The sequence below is a fragment of the Mesoplodon densirostris genome, chromosome 5 (genome assembly GCF_025265405.1).
Source record: "Mesoplodon densirostris isolate mMesDen1 chromosome 5, mMesDen1 primary haplotype, whole genome shotgun sequence".
Classification (NCBI taxonomy): Eukaryota; Metazoa; Chordata; class Mammalia; order Artiodactyla; family Ziphiidae; genus Mesoplodon; species Mesoplodon densirostris.
The window spans coordinates 66252870-66278646 of record NC_082665.1 but is presented as its reverse complement, the minus strand read 5'-3'; the positions used below and the strand labels follow the sequence as shown (position 1 = coordinate 66278646).

The following is a 25777-nucleotide window of genomic DNA, read 5'->3' as shown; positions in this document are numbered from 1 at the left end:
CATAATAACCAAAAAGTAGAAACAACCCATATGTCCATCAACTGATGAATGTATAAATAAAACGTGGTATAGCCATACAACAGAATATCATTCGGCCATAAAAAACAGAAATACCGATACATGAGGACATATGCTAAGTGAAAGAAATCAGTCACAAAAGACCACATATTGTGCGATTCCACTTATATGAAATATGCAGAAGAGGCAAAATCCACAGAAACAGAAAGTAGATTAATGGTTGCCAGAGTCTGGTGGGAAGACAAAATGTGGAGTGACTGCTTAATGGGTGTGGGGTTTCTTTTTGGAGTGATGAAAATGTTCTGGAATTAGATACTGGTGATGGTTGCACAATTCTGTGAATACACTAAAAACCACTGAATTGTACACTTTAAAATGATTAAAGTGGTGAATTTTATGGTATGTGAATTTTAAAAGAAGATCATAAACCACATGGAGGACAGGATGGGGGTGGGAACAATTACACCAGAAATCAAAAATTGATATTAATTGCAATTGATTACTTTGATGGTTATACTTGATTTTCCCAAGTATATTAGCCAAAGTAGAAAAGAATGCCTTGATCAGCTAATACAAATATTTTGCAGATACAGCTCTCATACACCACTGGTTCTCCAAGTGTGGGCCCTGACCAGCAGCAGCTCCATCACCTGGAAACTTGTTAGAAACACAGATTTTCGACAGCACTCCAGACATGCTGAATCAGAAATTCTGGGGATGAGATCCAGTAATCTGTGTTTCAATAAGCCCTCCCAGTTATGTGACATATGCTAATGCTGGAAAATCACCCTCACACAAATGGTAGTTACCAGGCTTATTGATCAGCTGGATTTTTGATTTTTACAAATTAGGCTCATATGAGTTCAATCAGCATAAACCAATACCAGTGCATTCCTAGGGTTACTTATGTTATTATGAGACTACAGGACTGAAACATCATATCTTGCATCTCATCACATCCAGCATGAAATAGCTATATTTTTCTTGTATATAGTGGGTTTCAATGCTAGCTAGTCTCTGCATACATGTGCCCACACACTCATTGCTGTATGCCTAGTGCCCCATGCAGGGCAGAACAAAGTAAGCACTCAAGAAATGCTTGAGAAAAAGACAAATATCATATGATACCACTTATATGTGGAATCTAAAAAATAGTACAAATGAACTTATTTACAAAACAGAAAGACTCACAGACACAGAAAACAAACTTATGGTTACCAAAGGGGAAGGAGAGGAGGGATAAATTGGGAGTATGGGATTAACAGATACACACTACCGTATGTAAAATAAACAACAAGGATTTACTGTATGGCACAGGGAACTATATTCAATATGTTGTAATAAACTATAATGGAAAAGAACCAAAAAAAGAATATAGGTTCATATATATATATATATATATATATATATATATATACACATACATACACATACCCACTCTTTGCTGTACACCTGAAACTAACACAATATTGTAAATCAATTATAGTTCAATTATTTTTAAAAAATGCTTTCAAAGAGAAGGCATTCTGAATATATATTTGAGTATGAATAGGATGCCTCTTAATTCATTCACTTAGGACTTCTGAAATATCATACTGAAAGTGAAGATGAAATCGAATAGTCAGAGGAATGTTGCCAGTGTCTCTAGCTAATAACTGGAAGAGTTTAAGAACTCACTAAAAGCAACAGAAGGTATTCCAGTTCACCACACCACACTCATGGGATAGGCCATGTATGCAACTGATCAGAAACATGCTGCTAGAGCCACACGTACACATACCACACTTTTGTTGCACAGGCACACATGTATGTATGCACGATCCCCACACACACGCAGTGTAGTCAGCACACACACACAGTTGACACTGAGAGCTAGATCCCAGCCCACTCTAACCTATTCTTGGGCCCCATGCCTAAGGCAAAGAACGGTGATTGGTAGGGTGTATGCCAGAAGGAGCCATTACCATCGTTCTCCAGAGACCCGGGTGCACCGTTGTTAAAGATTTGATCCACATGATTCAGTATGAATTCAATCACCACCTGCTGGACCCGGACTGCAAGGAAGGCTGCATCTCCATTGCAACCAGTGGCTTCAATTTCTTTGGACCTGAACCGTGGAAGAAACACATTCAGTGAATGAGTCTGCCCTACCCCATGAAGCATAAGGGGGTGCCAGTGGGCCTTTTGTACAAGCCCCCAGTTCCTAAATGTATAGTTTGTTAATTTGTATTACTTTAACTATTTAAGATCAATTAAAGGGACTCTCCAAACAAACTGAACAAATTCGAAACAGTTACCAGGTATTATACATTGCAAAACTGTAGGGCTTCCCTGGTGGTGCAGTGGTTGAGAGTCCGCCTGTCGATGCAGGGGACACGGGTTCGTGCCCCGGTCTGGGAAGATCCCACATGCTGCGGAGCAGCTGGGCCCGTGAGACATGGCCGCTGAGCCTGCGCGTCCGGAGCCTGTGCTCCGCAGCGGGAGAGGCCACAACAGTGAGAGGCCCGTGTACCGCAAAAAAAAAAAAACAAACAAAAACAAAAACAAAAAAAACCTGTAAACACTATATTAGTGACTATATAGGAATTGATTGTTTTCTTCATAGGATCTTCTTCCACCTCCACACAATTGTTCTAAGGGCAGGTCATCATTTATGAAGTCATATGAAGCAGTTGATTCAGGTTATAGCCAGCTAGGACCCCACCAAAACCAACAAAAGCAAAGGAAGCCCCAAAGACCCAGAAAGGCCTTTTCAGGAAATTACAACATACAGACCCATAACATTGGCCACATCCTGGTAATAGTCAGAAGATACTTCTGGGTTCCAGAGTTTCCATGGTTAGCAGGCAAAGGCTATTATATATCACATTTGGGCTTCCCTGGTGGCACAGTGGTTAAGAATCCGCCTGCCAACGTAGGGGACGTGGGTTCGAGCCCTGGTCCGGGAAGATCCCACATGCCGCAGAGCAACTAAGCCCCTGTGCCACAACTACTGAGCCTGCGCTCTAGAGCCCGCGAGCCACAACTACTGAGCCCGTGTGCCACAACTACTGAGATCCATGCAGCTAGAGCCTGTGCTCTGCAACAAGAGAAAACACTGCAATGAGAAGCCCGTGCACCGCAACGAAGAGTAGCCCCTGCTCGCTGCAACTAGAGAAAGCCCGCACGCAGCAACGAAGACCAGTGCGGCCAAAAATAAAATAAATTTATTTTTAAATAAATAAATAAATAAATAAATCACCTTTAATTCCCACGTGCGACAACCACTTAGCCAAAGGTTTGTCTACAAGGGGCTTCGGTTTTGAAGAGTCCAATCTTTGTTTGAATTGGGGGCTGCTTTGAGCTCACTGGGGTAGTGAGGTGAGGGGTGGTGGTTACCTGAGGAGGTTTGGAGCCCACACCAGGGCCAGGTTCCTGGCATGCATGTTTGTCTTGCTGCTGAAGGAGGCGATGTGGGCCAGGTGTCGAATCAGGTATTCCAAGGTCCTGTAACGGTTCATTTTTTAAAAAGCAAAGTAAGAAACTTTGGAGCCTGTGTGAAGCCTGAATCTGGAGATAATTTCTGAAGTTTGAGTTTAAGAGACTCTAAAATATTTCTATCTCATGAATTTTGGAGGACTATCAGGAAGATATCAAGATAGATGGAAGCAATTTTCTTAGCCTCAGGAATACTGGCTGTGGGTGGGGAAGAGGTGGGTTTGACAGAAGTCAGCTGAGGCCCTTGGAGCACCAGCCAGAGACAGAACAGGGGACTCACATCACTTGGAGCCTGTGCCTCCTTTCACCCAGGGCAGCATTGCCTCATACTGTGTTGAAACTGGGCCCCATCTCAGCTTTTATTGTAATTCTCGCAACTACAGGTACCCTGGCACTTGTTAGGGAGCTCATTTGATGGATGAATAACATCTGTTATTGCTGGGAAGCCCTTATACCACATCAAAACCTGCCCCCCTGGTAAAAGCTGGGCAGGCTTAGGGAGCAATGGGAAAGGTGGTAGGATTAGGGGCTAAATTGTGAGAATGAAATGAAAGGATGAAATGATGGAAGGGATGGTACTGATGAGCATACAGAGAGATCAGTCAACCAAACGCTCAAGAGCAACAGTCAAACCCTGTTTAACAACCATCTTGGTTTCCATAGATTTGGTTATGCTATGAACCTCAGTAAGAACCTAGACTATCTCTGTGAGCCTGGCTTGTGTGATCAGAATGATTCTTGTGGGACTCTGAGGGGTGCTCTGAAAGTAACTTAGACATGGGCTGTCTCTTCCCGCCAATGTCTCTGGTCAGGCACCAACTCACTCTGATAAAAGTGACCTGTTGGGGCTTCCCTGGTGGCGCAGTGGTTGAGAGTCCGCCTGCTGATGCAGGGGACACGGGTTCGTGCCCCCGTCCAGGAGGATCCCACATGCCGCAGAGCGGCTGGGTCCGTGAGCCATGGCCGCTGAGCCTGCACATCCAGAGCCTGAGCTCCGCAATGGGAGAGGCCACAACAGTGAGAGGCCCGCGTACCGAGAAAAAAAAAAAAAAAAAGTGACCTGTTCTCTCCCCTCAACCTGCCCTGGGAAAGCCACTGTCCACAGAATTTGTTCCCTTTTATGATGCTAGCCTGCATCTATGGTATTACAACACATTGAGAGGCTGTGAATTGCTTTTACCAAGGATTCTTACCTGTAATGGGATGGGGGGAGCTCCTGGATAACATTCTGGATTCGGGCCAGTTGGCCTTCTTCCGGGCAATGGGACACCGCTTCCTGCAGAGAGGAAATGAAGCAGTCCAGTGAGTGCTCGAGAAGGGGGACACCCACCTGTGTGTGCAGGTTTTATTTAGGCTTCTGGTACTCCAGCCTCCCAACCATGCCTAGAGATTGTCCTTCCAGAAGGCATGCTTTTCTAGAAAAAAGAAACCACCTAAAATCTCTGAGCGTTCATGATGGGAGGTGTCTAACAGTGTGGGCACACAGGGTCTCTGTGCATCCTCAGATGTTTGGCAGGTATCTGGTAAAAAAGGTGTAGAATCTTGGGTGTGTCCCGTGTGGCAGAGAGAGTCACAGAGACTCCCACTGGGAGAGAGAAACAGAGACGGGGAGACAGAGTGAGACGGAGATGAGAGGTTGGCTCCCTGTTTACTCAGCCAGCTATCTTTTTGGGTGCAAACAGCCGCTCCCCACCTAGCCTGAGACTATCCCTTGACCCGGCTGCCTGTCGTTGATGCCAGGAAGCAGGAACGACATGAAGCCGTGCCTTCTCAGCAGGATAAGAGCTTTGCCCCTGAGACCTGGTGGCCTTGTCCGGACTTGCTCTCTGGTTGTTTCCTGTGTGGGTATTTGGTTCCCCCCTCAGCCCAGGCCCTCAAGGAGAGGCTGGGGCTTCAGTAAAGGCAGTGTGGTCACAGTCCTGCCCGGGGCTCCTGCACAACACAGGTGTCCCTGGGCAGAGTCCCCTGTGTTCCGTCCTGAGACTCTGTCCTGCCTGTGCTCAGGCTCAAGGGCTCCTCCCAGTGCAGTGGCTGAGTGCTCAAGACTGCCAGCATGGGAGCCATACCTAAGTTTAAGGTCAATGGTAATTACATCTTTTTTTTTTTTTTTTTTTTACTGAGGTATAGTTTACATATATTAAAAATGTACAAATCTTCTGCTACAGCTCCCTGAGTCCTTTCATATGCATAATAACTATGTAATCCCACTCAGGTCAAGAGATACTTGAAAAGGGGCTCCTAAGCTCACTTCAATCCTTGTGATCCTGAATTCATAGGCATATGTGACTTACACAGTTTTGTATTTCTTCACAGTGCTGGAAGCTTGCTTTGCATTTATATATAATGAAAAGTATAACCAGAAAATATATTCTCTAATTTGAAGATCCTAACTGTGGTGTGGTTTTCTTATGTTGTTCAGTCATTCACTGTCATTTCTTGCTTGAATGTAAAGGCTAAAGTTCAAACCCTCAGTAATGAGAATTTGGGGGCACAGAAAAGTGGAAGGAAATGAACTTTATGGGGCACCTTCTGTTTGCTCACTTGCTGTGTCTGTTCTGGTCTCACTTGGAGGAGAACTCCAACACGTTCCCCCAACCCAGACCGTCCAACCCCCCTCGCTTGTCTCCATTTCTTCCCACCGCACTTGCCATCATTACTTATACATATAATGTACTTATTTATTAGGCTTATTGCTTGTTGTCTGTCTCCCTCGCTAGATGTAAGGTCTGTTAAGTGCAGGGATGTGAGGAGTCCCAGTGCCTAGAACGTGCCTGCCACACAGTAGGCGCTCCCTGTCGATCTGTTGGACTACCCGTGCTCCATTTCCCTAAGTGGGACATCATGCCAGAGCTTTGACCACCAAGTTGTTTTTGTTTGACTTTTTTACTTAATTGAAGTAAAGCATTCACAGAAGCTAACAATTTTCAAAGGCAATCAAAAATTTCTATGTGGGAAAACTAGATTTCATTTCCTAATCAGAAGTGGGGAGAAATTCGGGGTTGGGAGGGTCACAATCACAGGTGTCTCTAACTCTTGGTGGGTTTGCAAGCCTGAGAACAGAGCCGGCATAAGCATGATCTCCGTGGCAATCCTTGCAGGACGTAGAGGGTGAGGACAAGCATGCGGCCTGGAGTAAACACCTGACGCCTCTGCCCTCTTCTTGGGAGCTGCCATTTAGAAAACAGATTTGTGGAGAAGACCCTGATTCCCAAGACAGGGAGAACCTCATAAAGCAAGTAAAGGGAGAGAGCTCAGGGGAAGCGGGGCGGGGGGGGGGTGCAGAGGAATGCGGATGTGGATCCTCCCACATTCTACCCTGCAAACGGGGAGGAGAGGTAGGCCTCTCTTCCTCTCTCGGCAAAGCTGGGATGAGCTTTGCAAAGCTTTGCACACACACCCTTCCCAAGCCTCCCCCTCTTCCCCCCACTTTCTAAAAATGTGTCTGGGGAAAAAAAGGTGTAGGTCAATTCAATAGCCCTCATGGAAAGTTCCTTTAATATTTTAGGAAGATGTTAGTCACTTTTGTTCTGAGAGGCTGGGCGGGCTCACCCCTGATGCCTGCAGGTCCCATTTGGGACTGGTGTTCATTTCACTACTTACAGCCTCTCCCCATCGCACTCCAATCTATTTGGAAGCTCTCTAGATCTTTGTTTTTCTCCCAGAGGGTCTGCTCACTGCAAAGCTATTTTTCGATCTCTTTGTGTTCCCCCATTAGGAGAGCAGAATCCATCAGTGCGGAATTGAGGGAAGGGAGTTGAAATTTTGCCCACCCCAATTTTTTGCCTGAAAGAGAATTTCACTCAACATTAGCCAAGCCAATCTTGCTAACAGCTAAACCTTAAAAGATCTAGGCTGACTCTGTGACTATTTGTTCTCTTCCAATCAGTATCCCTAAGACCAGCTTCCTGCCCTTTGAGGACTCTAGCGAAGGCTGGACTCCAGTCCCCTCTGGCGGGGCCCAGGCTCTACTTTCTTCTGCTTACCTGAATACCACCTCTACCCCTGCCGCCCGGGGAAGGCCCATCACCAGGGGGGACAAACAACCCGTGGCTGTCCATTCCAGCTGCGCCCAGCCGCAACTCAGTTTTTACCCTTTATTTTGTATTAATTACTTAAAAATGATTATAAAGCCACCTTTATTATTTTTAATTATTTTAAGCTGTTAGGTTTAAAAGTAATTCATGCACACATGATTTTTAAAATGCAAAGCATTCAAAGGAATACACAGAAGAAAGTTAGTCTGCCTTCCAACTGCAGACCCTCAGTCTCCAGAAACAACCACTGTTCTCTTCCAGACAGTCATTATACCTACCTGTCTTTGTCACACCCACGGCAGCAAGCACTACTACGTGACCTGGCCCATCTGCAAATTCCCGGTCTCCCATCATTTCCTCCTTGCCTGCCCGCTATGGGCCATGCTGGCCTCCATATATTCCCTCAAGCAAGCTCGGCATGTCCTCGACTAGGGCCTTTGCACCTGCTGTTTCTTCTTGGCACCCTCTTCCACTAGATATTTGCACAATTTGTTCCCTCACTTCATCCTTGTCTCTGTTTAAATATCATCTCATAGACAGACCTTTGATTATCCTACCAAAAATAGCAGTCCCCATCATTCTCTGCCCGGTACCCTGCATTAACTGGCTTTGTATTGCTTATCAACAGTTCAGATTATAGAGCTATGCTTTAAATTCGTTTATCATCTATCTCCTTCATTAAAATGTCAGTTTCATGAGAGCAAGGATTTTATCTGTCTTGCTTACCATTAAACCCCCAGCACCTGGAACTGTGCCTGCCTGGTACACACAGCAGGTGTTCAACAGACATTCGTTATATGAAATGAGTAAGTGAATGAGTCCGTATTTTGCTGTGCATTTGAAAATGCCAGAAAGCCCCATTTTGGCCACACTTCCAGGACAGTACCATCGAGAACCAAACCTCCTGAGTGAGGAGTACCAGGTTCGCTGAGATTATTCCCCTCAACTTTTGGCTCTGGCAGGGTGACCCATCAGCAGAGTTTGCCTGGGATTGAGGAGTTTCCTGGGACACAGGACTTTTCAGAGTTAAAAGTAGGGGAGTCCCTGGCAACCCAGGACAGTTGGCTGCTGCCCCATTGGCAGCTATGTTGAGCTCACAGCCAGTCAGCCTCTGCCTGATGCCACACACCAGTGGTCCACCCCCAGTGACACTTCAGATGACATGTGTGGGTCAAGCAACCTGCCAGCAAATGTTTACTAGGTAACAGTCACAACATTCTCCAGTAGCTGGAGAGCAGGGAAAGGAAGCACAATAATGAATAAAATAAATACAGTTTCTGTCCTCAGGAAGCTTACAGTTTAATGAAGGAGACTGATACACAAAGACGTAATTTCAATATAAAATTTAATACCTCTCTAAACTGCCTTCTCTAAAATTCCCGAATCAGCAACTTTTCTCTATCTTGGGTGTAACAATTTTAGCTGAATCAATCTGACCCAAATTGAATTTTTCCTAAAATGAACTTTTCTTCTGATAAAAATAAAATGTAGTGTAGTAGGTTGAAGAGTTGCTTCCAAAGATATCAGATCCTAATCTCTAGAACCTGTAAATGTTACCTTATTTGGAAAAAGAGTCTTTGCAGGTGTGATTAAGTTAAGGCTTTTGAGATCAGGAGATTCTCGTGGATTATCCAGGTGGGCCCTAAATCCAATCACAGGTTTCCTTAAAAGAGGGAAGCAGAAGGAGATGTGACACAGACAGGAGAAGGCAGTGTGACCATGGAGGCAAAGATGGGAATGATGCAGCCACAAGCCCAGGCATGCCAGTAGCTAAGCTGGAGGAGGCAAGGAACAGGTTTCCCCCTCGAGTCTCTGTCAGGACCCTGCCCCTGCTGACACCTTGATTTCAGCCCAGTGAAACTGATTTCAGGCTTCTGCACTCTGGGACTGTGAGAGAATAACTTTCTGTTGTTTAAGCCACCAAGTCTGTGGTAATTTGTTACAGCAGCCTCATGAAACTAATACATGTACTCGAAGGAAATAAAAAGCACCTGCTATCCCACCACCCAGACATAAGTACTATTAACCTACTCACATGTGAAGCATTAAAAGAAGCAATCTGTCTGGGCTCCCCAGCACCAAATGTGAACTGGCATCATTTCCTATTTAGTTGCCTATACTGCTTTCTTCCATTTAACTTTATATTGTGGAGAGCAAATAGTCTTCAGAAATATGACTTTTCACAGCTACACAGGATTGAAAACAATAGATTTATTATCATTTATTTAACCCATTCCTTAGTGTTAGACACGTAGATACTCCCCATTTTGTTATTGTAATGTGGCAGTGAAATATTTGTAAATCAGTTATTTGTGTGCACATCTGATTATTATCTTAGAATGGAGTCCTAGAACAGAGTTACTGTATTAAAAAATATGAGCATTTTAGGACTCTTGATAGTAATTTCAAATGACTTTCTGCGACGTCCAGCCAATTTACACCTGCAACAGAAAACTATGAAAGAGCCGGTGTCACCACAGGCTAGGCAGCATGAAATACTAACATTTAAAAAATGTTTCTTTAATATGCAAATATATTTCTCTAATACATTTATATTTTTAAAGTTTTTTTAAAAATTAATTAATTAATTAATTTACTGGCTGCGAGGCTTGTGGAATCTTAGTTCCCCGACCAGGGATTGAATCTGGGGCCTCGGCACTGAGAGAGCAGAGTCCTAACCCTTGGACTGCCAGGGAATTCCCCATTTATACTTTTTAAATAATTATATTTCTTCTATGAATTGTCTGTTGAGGTTCTTTGCTCATTTGTTTTGCAGGGTGTTATCTGTTTATTTTTTATTGATAGGTAGGAGTTTTATATAATTAAAAATATTAATCTCCTGTCATCTTTATTGTAAATGTTTTCCATAGTCAGTTGCCTTTTAATTTTGTTAATGTATTTTAAATTTTATTTATTTTATTATTTTTGGCTGCGTTGGGTCTTGGTTGCTGCACACGGGTGGCATGTGGGATCTTCCTGGACCAGGACTCGAACCCATGTCCCCTGAATTGGCAGGCGGACTCTTAACCACTGCACCACCGGGGAAGCCCTGTTAATGTATTTTTAAATAGAGAAAAGAATAATCTATATGTAGTTTAGTTTGTTAAATTTGTCTTTGGTGATTTTTTTTTCCTTTGTTTTTATTCTTAGAAAGCCCTTCTCCACCCTGAAATTCGCTAAATGGTAAGAATGTAACTTGACTTCTCCCCTTTCCCAACACTTAGCCAATTTTCCTAACATTGTTTATTGAATTGTTCCTTCAACAGTTTGGGATGTTTTCCTTATTTCATATTAAATTATTTAATACCTGAGCCTATTTAAGAGCTGTTAAATCTATTTTGAAAATAGTGTGGTAGTTCTGAGACAGAATGGTAAATCTTTACTTCCATTTACTAGCTGTACAAACCCAGGCAAAAGTCACTCGGAGCCTCAATTTACTCATCTGTAAAAGAGGCAATAAAACCTATTTCACAGAGTTATTTGAGGATTGAATGAAATAATATTTTTTTTTTTTTTTTTTTTTCCTTTTTGCGGTATGCGGGCCTCTCACTGTTGTGGCCTCCCCCGTCGCGGAGCACAGGCTCCGGACGCGCAGGCTCCGGACGCGCAGGCTCAGCGGCCATGGCTCACGGGCCCAGCCGCTCCGCGGCATATGGGATCCTCCCAGACCGGGGCACGAACCCGTATCCCCTGCATCGGCAGGCGGACTCTCAACCACTTGCGCCACCAGGGAGGCCCGAAATAATATTTTTAATAAGCTTATCATATAGTAAGCACTCAATAAGTGGCAGATATCATAATTATTATTCTATTAATATTTTTTCTAATTCTGTTATATTCCATTGAAATGTTATTCTACTTCAGCTGTGCAAGTGAGTTTAAATAAATCACTGTAAGAATGCGTGACAATGTGATAGAGCTGTTCCCATGTCCCTGGAGAAGGTCTGCTTATATTTTCATAATTCGTCACTGTGATCAAAGCAATCTACTCAATGATAAATTTTTCCACATAGTTAACATCACTAGGTCCTACGTATGTAGAACTCGGTTGTCACAACAAAACATTTTTATTTCATTTCTTAGTGTCACTAAACTATGTTTAAATACAATGTTAAGTTTTCTTGAGATTTGACGACCAGCGGACAATAACATTGCTTTGGTATTTTTTGTCGCTGTGGGAGATAGAATGATTAGCAATGTCAGGGAACACAAGTGGGGAGAGATCGGTGTGGGTTTTCTTCTGAGCCTCTAAACAAGATCTAAGAAGAAACTTGTATTTCTCAAGTCTCTAGACAAGAATTCCTATCTAACCCCATCTATCATAGAATGAAATTTAGTTAAATTAGACTCATTCAGTTAGTTAACATGATGATATTGTAGTCTTATTCAAGGATGAAACTGTATAGTGATAAGAAGACTAAAACTATGCAGAAAACAAACAAGAAAGTCTTATGCACAAATTAAAAGAACAGTAAGATATATTTTTGGTTGACTGAGATTGTCAAACAGTTTAACAAATTGAAAATACCCAGTGTTGGCAAGGCTGCAGGAAAAAGAACATTCTTGTCTCTCTACAGAACCATTTGGCAACATGTGACAAAATTTTAAATAAGCACTTTTTACTCAGTAAATCTTTTTCTGTGATTTTTTTCATAAGGATATAAATAGACAAAAGTATAAAGATATATGTACAAAAATGTTCACTATAATGTTGTTTATAAAAAGCAAAGCGTTAAGAAACAAAAAGTCCTGGGACTTCCCTGGCAGTCCAGTGGTTAAGACTTCCACTGCAGGGGGCGTGGGTTTGATCCCTGGTTGGGGAACTAAAATCTCGCATGCTACATGGTGCGGCCCCAAAAAAAAAGAAGAAGAAGAAGAAAGAAAGAAACAAAAAGTCTAAATGTCCATCAGTAGGAAACTGGTTTAAGAAATCATTGTGTATATGAGACAATAATCTGTAAAAACGGTGCCTCTCTGTATTTGTTACCATGGAAAGATGGTCACATTGTTGAATTAGCACCATTCCAAACAGCAATATGTAGTATTGAGGAACAAAAGTTGGGAGAGAGAATGGGAGAGACAGAGAGAGAGAGAAAGACAGAGAGATCTGTAAGGATGTCTCCTGAAATGTTAATAGAAAATATGCCTAGGACGTGAGATTTCAGGTGATTTATACTTTCTCCTTTATATTCTTCTGGATTGCTTTAATTTTTACAATAAAAATTTAGTTTGGTTTAGAAAAACAGAACACAACAAAAACACTATGCAAAGAGTAAAAGAATGAAGGAAATAACCCTGTGTTAATCGTAGTTGTCTCTGGTCTTTAAGAAGAGAGACCAAGGGTTCCTTTCTACTTTCCCCCATTTTCCAAATTGTCTTTTATTGAGGATGATTATTTTTATTGAGTATTATATATCATGATGATGATGATAATCTGACAGACACACGAGACCTACAACCTTTCCTCCTGGTTTCCGGGAAAGACTCCTCTGTAGTTGGAGGGTCAAAGTCTGCCCTTATTAATGACTTAGCCATGCAGAGTGGAGGCTGCCTTCTGCCTCAGATCTCAAGGTCCTCTCAGATCTTTTTTTTTTTTTTTTTTTTTTGCGGTACGCGGGCCTCTCACCGTTGTGGCCTCTCCCGTTGCGGAACGCAGGCTCCAGACGCTCAGGCCCAGCAGCCATGACTCATGGGCCCAGCCTCTCCGTGGCATGTGGAATCTTCCTGGACTGGGGCACGAACCCGTGTCCCCCCCATCGGCAGGCGGACTCTCAACCACTGCACCACCAGGGAAGCCCCCTCTTAGATCTTTAAGAGTCCCCTCAGCTGGTTTATGTTGGCTTTTCAAGTGGTCAACATTTATGCCCACTTTTGTTTGTTTGTATGTTTTGACCTAATTTTTTTTATTAAAAAATTAATGGGGTCTTCCCTGGTGGCGCAGTGGTTAAGAATCTGCCTGCCAACACAGGGGACACGGGTTCAAGCCCTGGTCCGGGAAGATCCCACAGCTGCGGAGCAACTAAACCCGTGCACCTCAACTACTGAGCCTGTGCTCTAGAGCCCCCGTGAGTCGCAACAACTGAAGCCTGTGTGCCTAGAGCCCGTGCTCTGCAACAAGAGAAGCCACCACAATAAGCCCGTGCACCGCAACGAAGAGTAGCCCCTGCTCACCACAACTAAGGAAAGCCCACACGCAGCAACAAAGACCCAATGCAGCAAAAATAAATAAATAAATTTATTTATTTGTTTGTTTGTTTGTTTATTTATTTATTAAAATTAATGTATTCTTAGTGGATAAGATTTTGAAAGTTAAAGTATAAAGAATCAGGGGAAACTATCTATAATCCCATCATTGAAATAAATAGCTATTAATCTTGTGAACATCTTTCTTTTTAATCATGTCTTAATATACAACTGTGTACCTGCTTTTTCCAGTTATCATAGTGAGCGTTTCCCTGTATCACTGAAAACTCCTAAATCTATTTTAATGGTCCACACCCAATTTTTAAAAAGCATTCATTTATCCCTATATAATTTCAAACTGAAGAACATTTATATGCTCAAAATAAGTTCATTACAAGAGCCATAAGAAAGATTCCTTCCCAGGGTTAGAGCCTAGATCTGGTCCTTACCAATAATTGCAACTCCTTCATAATCTTAATTTCAAACATCCCCTCTGACCACCCTACTCCAACAGTCTGCTGACCTCACTGGGATGAATGACCCATTGATCTACTTTTTCATTGTTACTCACCTGCCTTAGGCCCTCATTTCCCTTCTTATCCAGACAAATTTTATGGTCAATCGTTTCAATCACTCCCTTGCACACACTCTCATATCCCTCCTCCTCTTTTCCTAGCTGAGCCTCAACCTTGGTTAAACCCAACTCTTCACCTACTCTGCACCTCCCCACCTGCAGCCAAATGTCCAAGCCCTATTTTTAATGCTGTCTTTAAAGACATGTTCTAAGTGTGGGAGGGAGGGAGACGCAAGAGGGAAGAGATATGGGAACATATGTATATGTATAACTGATTCATTTTGTTATAAAGCAGAAACTAACACACCACTGTAAAGCAATTATACTCCAATGAAGATTAAAAAAAAAAAAGACGTGCTCTAAGCATTTATTCTCCTTTCTCATTTTCCTTTGGGGATCCTATTTGGTGACCATACAGCTGCTATATAGGTGTTCTGCTCTTGCCCATCCATCCTCCACCAATCCAACTCACTGGCCTAACCTGCACTCCTTCTCGGCTGCTTTTCCCAGAATCTTTTCTCTTCCCAGCTTTCTGACCTCTCCGTTGACTTCTGTTTGTTCTCTCTCCCTTCTCTACCCACCTACCTCTTTGTGCAACCCCCAAAAGAAACACAGAAGGAATAGCCTGAAATGAATTAGCCATGGGGGTAGCATCTGGAGCCTCAGGTTCCTGTCCTGCTAGGGGGCAGAGTGACCTTGGGCCAGTCACTTCATTCTCTGGTTCTTAGTTTCCTCCCTATATAATGACACGCATTTGGTTACATAAATGTGGAGATGATTTAACCCAGTTCTTACACACAAACAAACATGCTTCTGAAAATTTAAGAAAGGAAAAATTTAGCAAACAATCCCACTACCTTACTTTCCTCACTATACCATCCTACTTCCATCACCAAGATAATGGCAACCATCTGGTGAGTATTATTATTGTAATTTTAGTGCTGAAACTTTCCTTGGCCCATCCGTGCATCCCACCCAGTAACCATAACGGAAATCCAAACACTCACCGTGAATTTCTCATAGAGCTCATAAGTCAGGAGAGGGTTGGGCAGCTCCCTAAAGTAGAGCTTGCAGAGGGAGCCCACACAGTGGATGTCCTGGAGGTACACTTCCCTTGTCAGATCTGGACATTGATCTGAGCCAAACTCTTGCCTGAAACAACACAGACAGAGACATAACAATCCCAGGAACATGTGTTCCATGTCAGCAGCTACTTGGCTGCTTAGGGGGTAAAAAGACCCTAAACTGATGATTTGACCATATTTTTGACCTTGATTCAAAAAGACCTTCTATTTCAGGCACAAGGAAGCTACAGGAAAGATTTCCACTTCAGGTCTGGATCTTCCCTGCAGAAGCTGCTGTAATTAGAAAGACATAATCCCATTTACAAATGGATTTCTCATGGCATTATGTCTGTAGTCTCAATTATGAACAGTGGGGAAATATGAAAACAATTTTCCAAAAACCCTGTTGAGAGTTCAGTTTTTCCAAAATATTGTTTTAAATGAACTTCTCTTTCTTGAAGGAGAGACCAAAACCAGGGTGAGTCAGATTGTTATCATTCACGTCCACATATTCATGTCAGCAAACCTGTTTTATCTGGAGACTCAAACTCAAGGTTTGAGAACTTCAATCAACTCTCCCTTTGAATGGAAACTTCTAGGCTGCTTGATAGTGACTCCCACAGGACAAATGAGCTTACAAATATCTTCTTTTTTTTTTTTTTTTTTTTTTTTTTTGCGGTACGCGGGCCTCTCACCGCCGCGGCCTCTCCCGCTGCGGAGCACAGGCTCCGGACGCGCAGGCTCAGCGGCCATGGCTCACGGGCCCAGCCGCTCCGCGGCATGTGGGATCTTCCCAGACCGGGGCATGAACCCGTGTCCCCTGCATCGGCAGGCGGACTCTCAACCACTGCGCCACCAGGGAAGCCCACAAATATCTTCTTAAACAACCTATAGTGGGGTGCTTGGGAGCATCGTCAGATTCCAGGCCTCATTTCTAATTAAAAAAACATTTACTAACAAGGTTACATGAATATACTGCCTCAAATAATATATACTTACAAGTTAAAAATCGATTTAGGGCTTCCCTGGTTGCTCAGTTGTTGGGGGTCCGCCTGCCAATGCAGGGTACGCGGGTTTGAGCCCTGGTCACGGGCCGCGGAGCAACTAGGCCCGTGCGCCACAGCTGCTGAGCCTGCGCTCTGGAGCCCACGAGCCACACCTACTAGGGCCCGCGTGCGCGCGCGCGCCTAGAGCCCGAGCTCCGCAACAAGAGAAGCCCGGGCACCGCAACGGGGAGTGGCCCCCGCTCGCCGCAACTAGAGAAAGCCACGTGCAGCAACGAAGACCCCAATGCAGCCAAAAATAAATAATAAATAAATAAATTTATTTTTTTAAATCTATTTAAAAGATGATAAATCTGAGCTTTAATGCAGAAGGGAAGTTAGCTTTCTTGAGAGTATTCATTTGGTCAAACATGTAGTGACAAAGTCAACCAGACTCTCAGAACCAGCATCTTGAAACAGCTTGCTGCCCATTCTCCTGTAGTCGGGTTCTGCCCCTTTAATAAAAGGAAGGGAAATCCCTGATGCTGTCAGAACCTGACAGGAACTGAGTGAGGCCTTGAAAAGCAAACCATGCAATGGCCTCAAATTCATAGGCATGTGTTTTTCTTACGAGGGCAGAACACAAACAATCTAGAGCTTATTCATTTAGCCAGAAATTTCCCTCGTCAAGGCTAAGGTCAGTCCTTAAGTGAAAAAGAATTGGCCATTGTCCAAATGTCCTTCTACGATACCAGCTACTGTGTAGTATGTTTCAGAGCTAAGAGTAAACTGTTAAAAATACTTGCTGTTGAAACTCTGAAAAATGTCACGTGAGTAAATTAGTGAAATGATGTAAGCACATAGATCTGTTAAAAACCTTTGGCTGGGATTCCCTGGTGGCGCAGTGGTTGAGAGTCCGCCTGCCGATGCAGGGGACGTGGGTTCGTGCCCCGGTCTGGGAGGATCCCACATGCCGCGGAGCGGCTGGGCCCGTGAGCCGTGGCCGCTGATCCTGCGCGTCCGGAGCCCGTGCTCCGTGGCGGGAGGGACCACAGCAGTGAGAGGCCCACATACCGCAAAAAAAAAAAAAAAAAAAAAAAAAAGAACAAAAAACCTTTGGCTGCAATAAACCAGTAATTTTTTAACAGCTATCACTTCTCTGGGAGTAAAAAGAAGGTTTTATTCCTTTGGTATAGTTTCATGACAATTGAGATTTGAGGAGGAGGGGCAGAAAACTAAATAGGAGGAAGTAGATAAAAAAATGAATTACCTGCACAATGTAAATTTTACATATTAATCTTGTAACAAGAATGTTTTATTTGAAAAGTCTACATTTGTAACTAAAGAATATATAATAAATATATTAAAACATGTTATTTTTGTATTAAAGAACAATATTCAAAATACATAAACCTATTCTTTTAGTCATGGAACAGTACATATATTATATATAATGCATATATTCTATATATACACTATAGGCACTCCCTTTATTTTACAGATATAATACATATAAAGAAGATTACTGTCCTCTTAATTCAGTGTGATAGAAATTTCTTCCAAAAAATTCTAGGATGCATTTTAGAATTGTTTAGGATAAATCCATAGAATTGGAAATAGTTCCTCTATCAATAATTTTAAAAATACAGGCATCCATTAGAGAAATGCACAATCATGCAGACTTCTGATTTCTCGACCAGATGAAATATCAAATGTTGAGTGTGTGCCAGCAGAAAAACTCACGATGACCTGCAAGTTCTGAATACCATGTAATGGGGATCTGAGCTGTGGGTAGGCAAGTGAGTAATAATACATCATTTTTTCCCATCTTGCAATTTAAATCATTTGAGTTCAATTGAATCTACCTAAGAGGGATAAATCTGGTGCAAGACACAGGAACAGATGAAAAGCCCTCAGGAATTTTTGTTGGAAAGAATTACATCAGACTGGAGAGCTTCCTGATTAGATTAAGAAGAGTTAGGCCTGTGAAAACATCAGCACTTGATCCTCTGCCCTGCCATCCTTCCCTCAATCCCTTCAGCTTTTAATACCCCCAACACCTGCAGATAGACGTATGGACAGAGGAAGGATCATGGAAGAATCCTTTGGGGGGGCTATTCTTTGGCTTACCTTAGCCGTTGTATGTTTGAGGTGACTCCTGAAAGCCGATAAATTCCATCCACAATGCCGTGAGTCTCTATAAATTCTGCACAGCTCTTCAATACATATGGAACTATGCAAAGGAAAAGAAAAAATAAAGTATTAGGTATAAGTTTGACTGTCTTTTAAAGATAGCCTTTTAAAAATCCAGGTAACTTCAAAGAGAAGTAAGTATGGAATGCATATGAGCTACAAGTGGAAACAATTACTTGTAAATGGTAGATGATGTTCTTCGATATTTAAAAAAAAAATCATAGGGTTTTGTTAAAGTTTAGAAAACCCATGTGTTTTAAAAGTTAGGTCTTTTTTTTTTTTTAAGAATTTGTAAAATATGCTAACACTTAGATTTTTGAAACCAGCAGTGACCTTGGAAATCCCACAACACAATCTCCTCATGTCACTGGTTCTCCCAGTGTGGTCCCCTGACCAGTAGCACCAGCATCTCCTGGGAACCTGTTGCGAATGCAAATTCCCAGGCCCCACTCACACCCACTGAATCAGAAATTCTGGAGGTGGCGCCCAGCAATCTGTGTTTTAAAAAGCCTTCTAGGTGACTGTTGTGTGATAAAATTAGAGAACTCTTGCCTAGTCTACACATGAAGAAACCAAGGGGCAGGTAAATTTATTTACCTCACTCAAGAGTACTTGTTGCTTATGAAAAGTGATTTAACACATGGAAAAATGCTTCTGATGTAGGTAGGTAAAAGAAGAACAAGGCGCAAAATCTAATATACCCTGTGAATTCAGCTATGTTTAAAAAACTGCAAAGGGAAAAAAGACTGGAAGAATATCTGCCAAAATGTTAAAGGCGATTTAAAGGTGTTAAGTGGCTTTTTTTAAAGGTGAGAACCTCCCCCCCACCCCCCGCCGGCACCACCACCAAATGGGTCAAACCAGTCATTGATAGAATGGACATCATATAAGGGACCAACGTGGCCTCTCAAATTCCTGCCACTCCAGAAGTCCAGTGTCTGGGTAGAAGGGTCTGGCTATGCTGTTCTCTCCTCAGGGCTGAACCTGAGGAGAGAAGCAGCCCAGCCAGCTCAGTGACCCAGAATGATAGCCACAGGCCTTCTGGATGGCATGGAGAGAGTGGCAAGTCACTTGCCACTTTGGTCCTTGGGCAAATCCACCAGAGGTCCCTCTGTGAGAGTGTTGTAGATGGTCTGGAACTACCAAAGCCTTGGGTGCTGAAGTCCTCAGGCACAGAGGTGGTATGGGAACTCCATGAACCAGGGCTTGGGTTAGCACTGTGCTCACTCCCCGAAAACATACTCAGTCCATTAATGCCTTGGATTAGACTAAAGCCCATCCATTAATGCTTAATGCACATGATCATACCCACACACAATACTAAGCTGGACTGGACCTTTACATGGGTAGATACTAGGTGTTCAGGCTCAACGTTCTTCCTGGATTCTCTATTACAATACTTTCTAAACAACTCCCCCATCATTTCCTTCAACCACTAACTATCATTTTAGGTGCTGAGTAAAATTCATCATACTTAAAGTATTCCACCCACCTCTCAAAGGCTGTGCATCCCCAGAGCCTTTCTTCTCCAGGACACATCCATGTTTTGCCCCTTTCATTCATGACCAACTGGTGAGAAGCTTCTTAGTTACCCAAGATGGAAAGAGGGCAGGAAGTGAACTTGGGATTGGAAATATTGAGGTCAGAGACCACAGAGGTGGAACTATTCCCTGTGAGTGAATACAGGGTAGGAGTGGGTGTGGTGGAGAAGGGGCTGTGAGTGTGGGCAGGGGTCCAGAGCCCCTGCCTGGCTTCAATTAGAAAAGCTATACTTTGATCTATTTTATGAAATAGGGTTCTTAGTGAGAGCCCTATTTATGCCTCATGCCTCTAAATAAATTTTATAAATAAATAAATAAGCAAACAGAGTTCCCATGCTTAAAAAAGCTGTATTGTTTTTAAAAAAAAAAGCCCTACTGTGCACAGTAGGTTGACTATTTCCCACCCACAAGATGTTGTTCTGTAACCTGCCACGCAAGGTCATGGTCAAGAGCACAGGTTTGAATGCCAAACTGCCTTTGTAACCTTGGGCAAAATATGCAATAATTCCGTTTCTTAGTTTGCACATCTGTAAAATGAGGATAACAGTGATATTAACCTCATAGCTAGGATTGAAGTAATACTTGTAAATACTTAGCACAGACCCTGGTATGTAAGCAGCATTCTACAATGACAGTTATTTCTAGTTGAAGCTTCTATATGATGTAAATTTATCATTTGTGAGATTCTGTCTTGGTGAAAACAGTTTGCTGCCTCCCATCTGATGGGCAGTTGGGGTAGCGCTGACCAACCTCTTACAAGTCAACACTCACCTCCCTATTCAGAGTGGCTTTTGTGTCCCTCTCTGGTTGAGGTCACTTTTCTATGCATTGAGGTGTATCTTCATAATACAAAGGCAGCAGTCCTGACCCAACAGTGTACAGATTTCGTTAGCAGTCCTGGAACTGTGCTTGACCTTGATGTGTTTCACAATGTGAGTCTGTACCAAGGTATATGGCTGTTGCACAGCACAGGTGGACTTGAGAGCTCGGAGCATTCCCAAACAGGACTCAAAGACAAAAGCCTCAGCCTCAAAGGGCTTCTATAAGGAACACTCCACAGACGGGCAGTGCAGGGCCACCAATCTGTCCTATCCCATTCCCAAAGACCCAACTCCCAGTAGCATGGCTCTCAGTTGTATAACCTCAGGCTCCATTTGTTTTAAAGGTGAGGAAAACACATTCCCGGATGGAGCCTCTGCCATAAATTTTGTACAGAGGCCCCAGAACCTCTAGTCCACAGCTCTGTTTAAACAGGAGGCAATATTAAAACAACCCAAGGGAAAAGGCCATGGTCCTGGTCCCTGAGGCGTGTTAGCTTTCTTGGATTCTCGTCTTGGGCCGAGTTGGAAGACATAGGAATTCTCCATCATACTCAGTAAATGAGAAAGGATCCACTTGATCTCTGTAATCATCCAGCTCTAGAGCCAGAGCAGTGGTTCTCAGACTGTGGTCCCTAGATGAAGTCCAGCAGCAGCAGGTGCTTCCCAGGTGATTCTGATGCACGTTGAAGTTGAAGAACGACTGTCTAGACCAGAGCTTCTCATATTTTAATGTGGATACAAATCCCCGGGGATCTTGTTAACATGCAGATTCCAATGGGAGGGTGGAGGGAGGGAGTCAAGAATTTGCATTTCTAGCAAATTACCAGGTGATTCAGATACAGCCAATCTGCAGCCCATACTTCGGGGAGCAAAGGCTCTAAAGGTAATACTGGTCAGTGGTGTTGCAGGGGCTGCCAGGAGTATCGTCTCCAAGTCTCAGAATTCTTTAGGCTGTTGTTCCTGGGGCCCAACCAAACTGGGGACACCCTAGGATTCTGGACAGGATAGAAGCTTGATACAAAATGGCTTAGTTGGTGTAGATGGAAAGAAAGCCTCCATTGTCTGTTTAGGTCGCTACAGAAGGTTGGAGCCACAGAACTAGTTCTGTGGGATTTATCATGGACCCAAAGAACATTAAGTCTCCTCCTACAGAGGTACACACAGTTGCTGATTATGATATAACATTATGACTTCTTTGAATTATCGCACTGATGGTTCTCTAAGTCCCTTTTTTGTTTGGTTTGGTTTGGTTTTTCCTGGAGCAGCGATCTTTAACGTTAAACTTTAATCGGAGCACAAAATAAATCCTGAGGTGGTTTCTGACGGAAAAGAAGGCTTTGCCTTTGATTTATGCTTTACAATTTACAGAACGTTTTAAAGTCCTTTGTTTCATTTGGTCCAACTTGCTACAACTAAGAGTCATTTTATATCATAAATAACGTGGGGGTGCTTCTTTCCTCAATTCCAAACGTCTTCAAGGGTTTAGGGCAGAAAAGGCCAGCAATCAAATCATTTCTCTGAATTCCCCCAGAAGTAATGACTGCTAAGGTGCCCTACTTCCCTGTATGGCTGGAATCTGATCAGATCTGGAACAAACACAGTTTTATTTGATCAGTTGTGTGATCACGGCAGCCTCATTCTTTCACAGTGCAAATTGCATTTGTGTTTTAGGGAAATACGGCACTCCTCCCGCCCCATTCTGGATTGTTGTTAAGGTCCTGTACTGGTCATATTTCATTCCCTCTCTGGGTCCTGCATCCCTAAGCATCAGAGTAAAGTCTAGTGGTACATATATGCAATGGACCACACTCAGCAATAACAAGGGAGGATATAGCATATGGGTGATAGAAGCCATTCTATAGAAGAGTACATGCTATATGATTCCATCCACATGGAACTCAAGAAAATGCAAACTAATTTATAGTGGGAGAAAGCAGGGAAGAGGCAGGAGGCAGGAGCTGCGGAGGGGCCGAGGAAACTTTTGGGCATGATGGATATATTCATCACCTTGACTGAGGTGATAGAAAGGACCAAGGATCACTGGTGGATGAAGAACTGGTACTTGCAGAGGGAGAGTCAGAAAGAGGCAAGCCGCTAAACAGGGAAGAAATCTTTGAGAATCTCCTGCTGTGCACAGGGGAGAGAGTGAGGGCTTCAGGCAGCTCTGCTGTGCTGTGAATAAGCCTGCTCTACTATGGCATTTTTAAAGAGATGAAGTAAAGATTTCAATCACTTTTCTATTATTTCTGGTTGTCAGCACAGAACTTCCCAGCTTTCCATTCTGCAGGAATCTAAGAGTTGTCAGAGTGGCTCCTGTACCTTCTCCCTCTGCCAGCTCCTGCTCTGTATTTCTCTCCCCTCCTTCCTCAATCCTGCAACTCCATCTCTCCTGTGCATCCATCTCTCCTGAGCCTCCATGTCTCCTGCGCCTCCATCTCTCCTGCGCCTCCATGTCTCCTGTGTCTCCATGTCTCCTGCGCCTCCATGTCTCCTGTGTCTCCATCTCTCCTGTGCCTCCATGTCTCCTGAGCCTCCATCTCTCCTGAGCCTCCATCTCTCCTGAGCCTCCATCTCTCCTGAGCCTCCATGTCTCCTGCGCCTCCATGTCTCCTGCGTCTCCATGTCTCCTGCGCCTCCATGTCTCCTGTGCCTCCATCTCTCCTGTGCCTCCATGTCTCCTGCACCTCCATGTCTCCTGTGCCTCCATGTCTTCTGTGCCTCCATCTCTCCTGAGCCTCCATGTCTCCTGTGCCTCCATCTCTCCTGAGCCTCCATGTCCCCTGAGCCTCCATCTCTCCTGAGCCTCCATCTCTCCTGCGTCTCCATCTCTCCTGAGCCTCCATGTCTCCTGCACCCCCATGTCTCCTGCATCTCCATCTCTCCTGTGCCTCCATCTCTCCTGAGCCTCCATGTCTCCTGAGGCTCCATCTCTCCTGAGCCTCCATCTCACCTGTGCCTCCATCTCTCCTGAGCCTCCATGTCTCCTGAGGCTCCATCTCTCCTGAGCCTCCATCTCTCCTGAGCCTCCATCTCTCTTGCGTCTCCATCTCTCCTGAGCCTCCATGTCTCCTGTACCCCCATGTCTCCTGAGCCTCCGTGTCTCCTGCGTCTCCATGTATCCTGAGCCTCCATCTCTCCTGCATCTCCATGTCTCCTGCGCCTCCATCTCTCCTGTGCCTCCATCTCTCCTGTGGCACGCTCCTCCCAGCCTCTGTGGGCCTTGGCTTGCCTGAGGGGTCGCTGTCCTCCTGCAACTCTCTCTTTGATTCTTCTTTCTCCTCCCTGTTTTAACCTCTTCTCTCTTCCTCCTGACCTAATGTAGAATTATAGAAAAGTCTGAAAATTCGTGGTGTTTATTTTTTAAAGTATAATGTTCTCTGTTCTTTACAAAAAGCAAATTAACTGCTTTCCAATTTTCCAAGGAAAATTGTTTTTTAAATATGTCAGGATTTAGCCTGTCCTCCTTGGAGTAAAGTTTCTTCTTCTGTTTCTCTAAACTTTAAAAAAATTGAGATATAAATCAAATGTCATAAAATTCACCCTTTTAAAGCACATAATTAAGTGGTTTACACTATACTGACAGTTAAGCAACAAGCACATTTCAGAACATTTTCATTATTCCAATTCTAGAACATTTCTATATCTACAAGGTTATTCATTGCAGCAATTTTTGTAATAGCATGAGATTGTTCATCAATAGGAAGCTATTTATATAAATAATGGAATATCCATATAATGGAATACTATATAGTCATCAAAAAGAATGGGGAAACTTTTATGTACTGATATACAGCAGTCTCCAAGATATATTGTTAAGCAGAAAGAATGAGGCACAGACCAGTGTAATGGTATACGAGCATTTGTTTTTTTAAAAAGAGAGAATAACAGAACAGCTATACAATTCCTTTGTATATGCATTAAATATCTATGGAAGGATGCATAATAAAGTGATAACTATAGTTGCCTATGGGAAAAGAAACTGGGAAGCTGAGGCCAGGGCTATGAGTAAGAGGGAGACTCCTCATTGTATACTCTTTTATACTTTTGAGGTTTTGTTTTGTTTTGTTTTGTTTTTTGTGGTACACGGGCCTCTCACTCTTGTGGCCTCTCCCGTTGCGGAGCACAGGCTCCGGACACGCAGGCCCAGTGGCCATGGCTCACGGGCCCAGCCACTCCGTGGCATGTGGGATCTTCCCAGACTGGGGCACGAACCCACGTCCCCTGCATCGGCAGGCGAACTCTCAACCACTGCGCCACCAGGGAAACCCTACTTTTGAGTTTTGAACTGTAAGAATATATTACCTTTCCCCAAAACTTTTCATTAAAAAATCCAATTCAGCACATACTTATTGCAAACCTGCTCTTATCCAGCACTAAGTGCTAGGTGTTGCCTGAACCTATGTCATCTCCATCACTGAGTTGTGAGCTCTTTAGGGACAATGAGGATAGTTCTGTCTCATTCATCTAGAATAGCCTTGAAAACACAAGCACTTGAAATGTTTTGCTAAACAAGGGATTGGTCATTACTCTCCAGATGGGTTTTCAGTCCTCCATTGATTTCTGGGTCTTTCAAAGAAGAAAACACTTTTTATGTGCCAGGCACTACATGAGGTGCTTTTTTTTTTCCCTCTCTCTCTCTTTTAACAGCATTCTCCATTCTATAATCATAGCCAATCCACAAAAGACATAAAATTCTCCATTTTGAAAATGTGAAAGCTGATTCTCAGAGAGGTTAGGCAAGTTGCCCAGCATCACAATTCCTAAGTGTCAGAGTTGGGATCCAAACCTAGGTTTGTCTGACTCCAAAGCTCATGCTTTTTTCATGATACCACACTGAGGAGGAACTTTAGAAAAAGCCCCAAGCTACACCTACCTGACTCAAACCCTCC

The 25777-nt window shown here is 43.4% G+C and overlaps 1 protein-coding gene across 1 annotated transcript in view; it reads right to left on the bottom strand.

Annotated features, from left to right (window-relative positions):
- ARHGAP31 (Rho GTPase activating protein 31) overlaps nucleotides 1–25777 on the bottom strand; it is a 114658-nt gene that overhangs the window by 30050 nt on the left and 58831 nt on the right. The window contains exons 2-6 of the mRNA XM_060098971.1: nucleotides 18464–18566; nucleotides 15294–15438; nucleotides 4689–4771; nucleotides 3397–3504; nucleotides 1983–2125 (exon numbers count right to left, since the gene is read on the bottom strand). Coding sequence (XP_059954954.1) covers nucleotides 1983–2125; nucleotides 3397–3504; nucleotides 4689–4771; nucleotides 15294–15438; nucleotides 18464–18566 — 582 coding nt within the window. The remainder of the gene's footprint in view (nucleotides 1–1982; nucleotides 2126–3396; nucleotides 3505–4688; nucleotides 4772–15293; nucleotides 15439–18463; nucleotides 18567–25777) is intronic.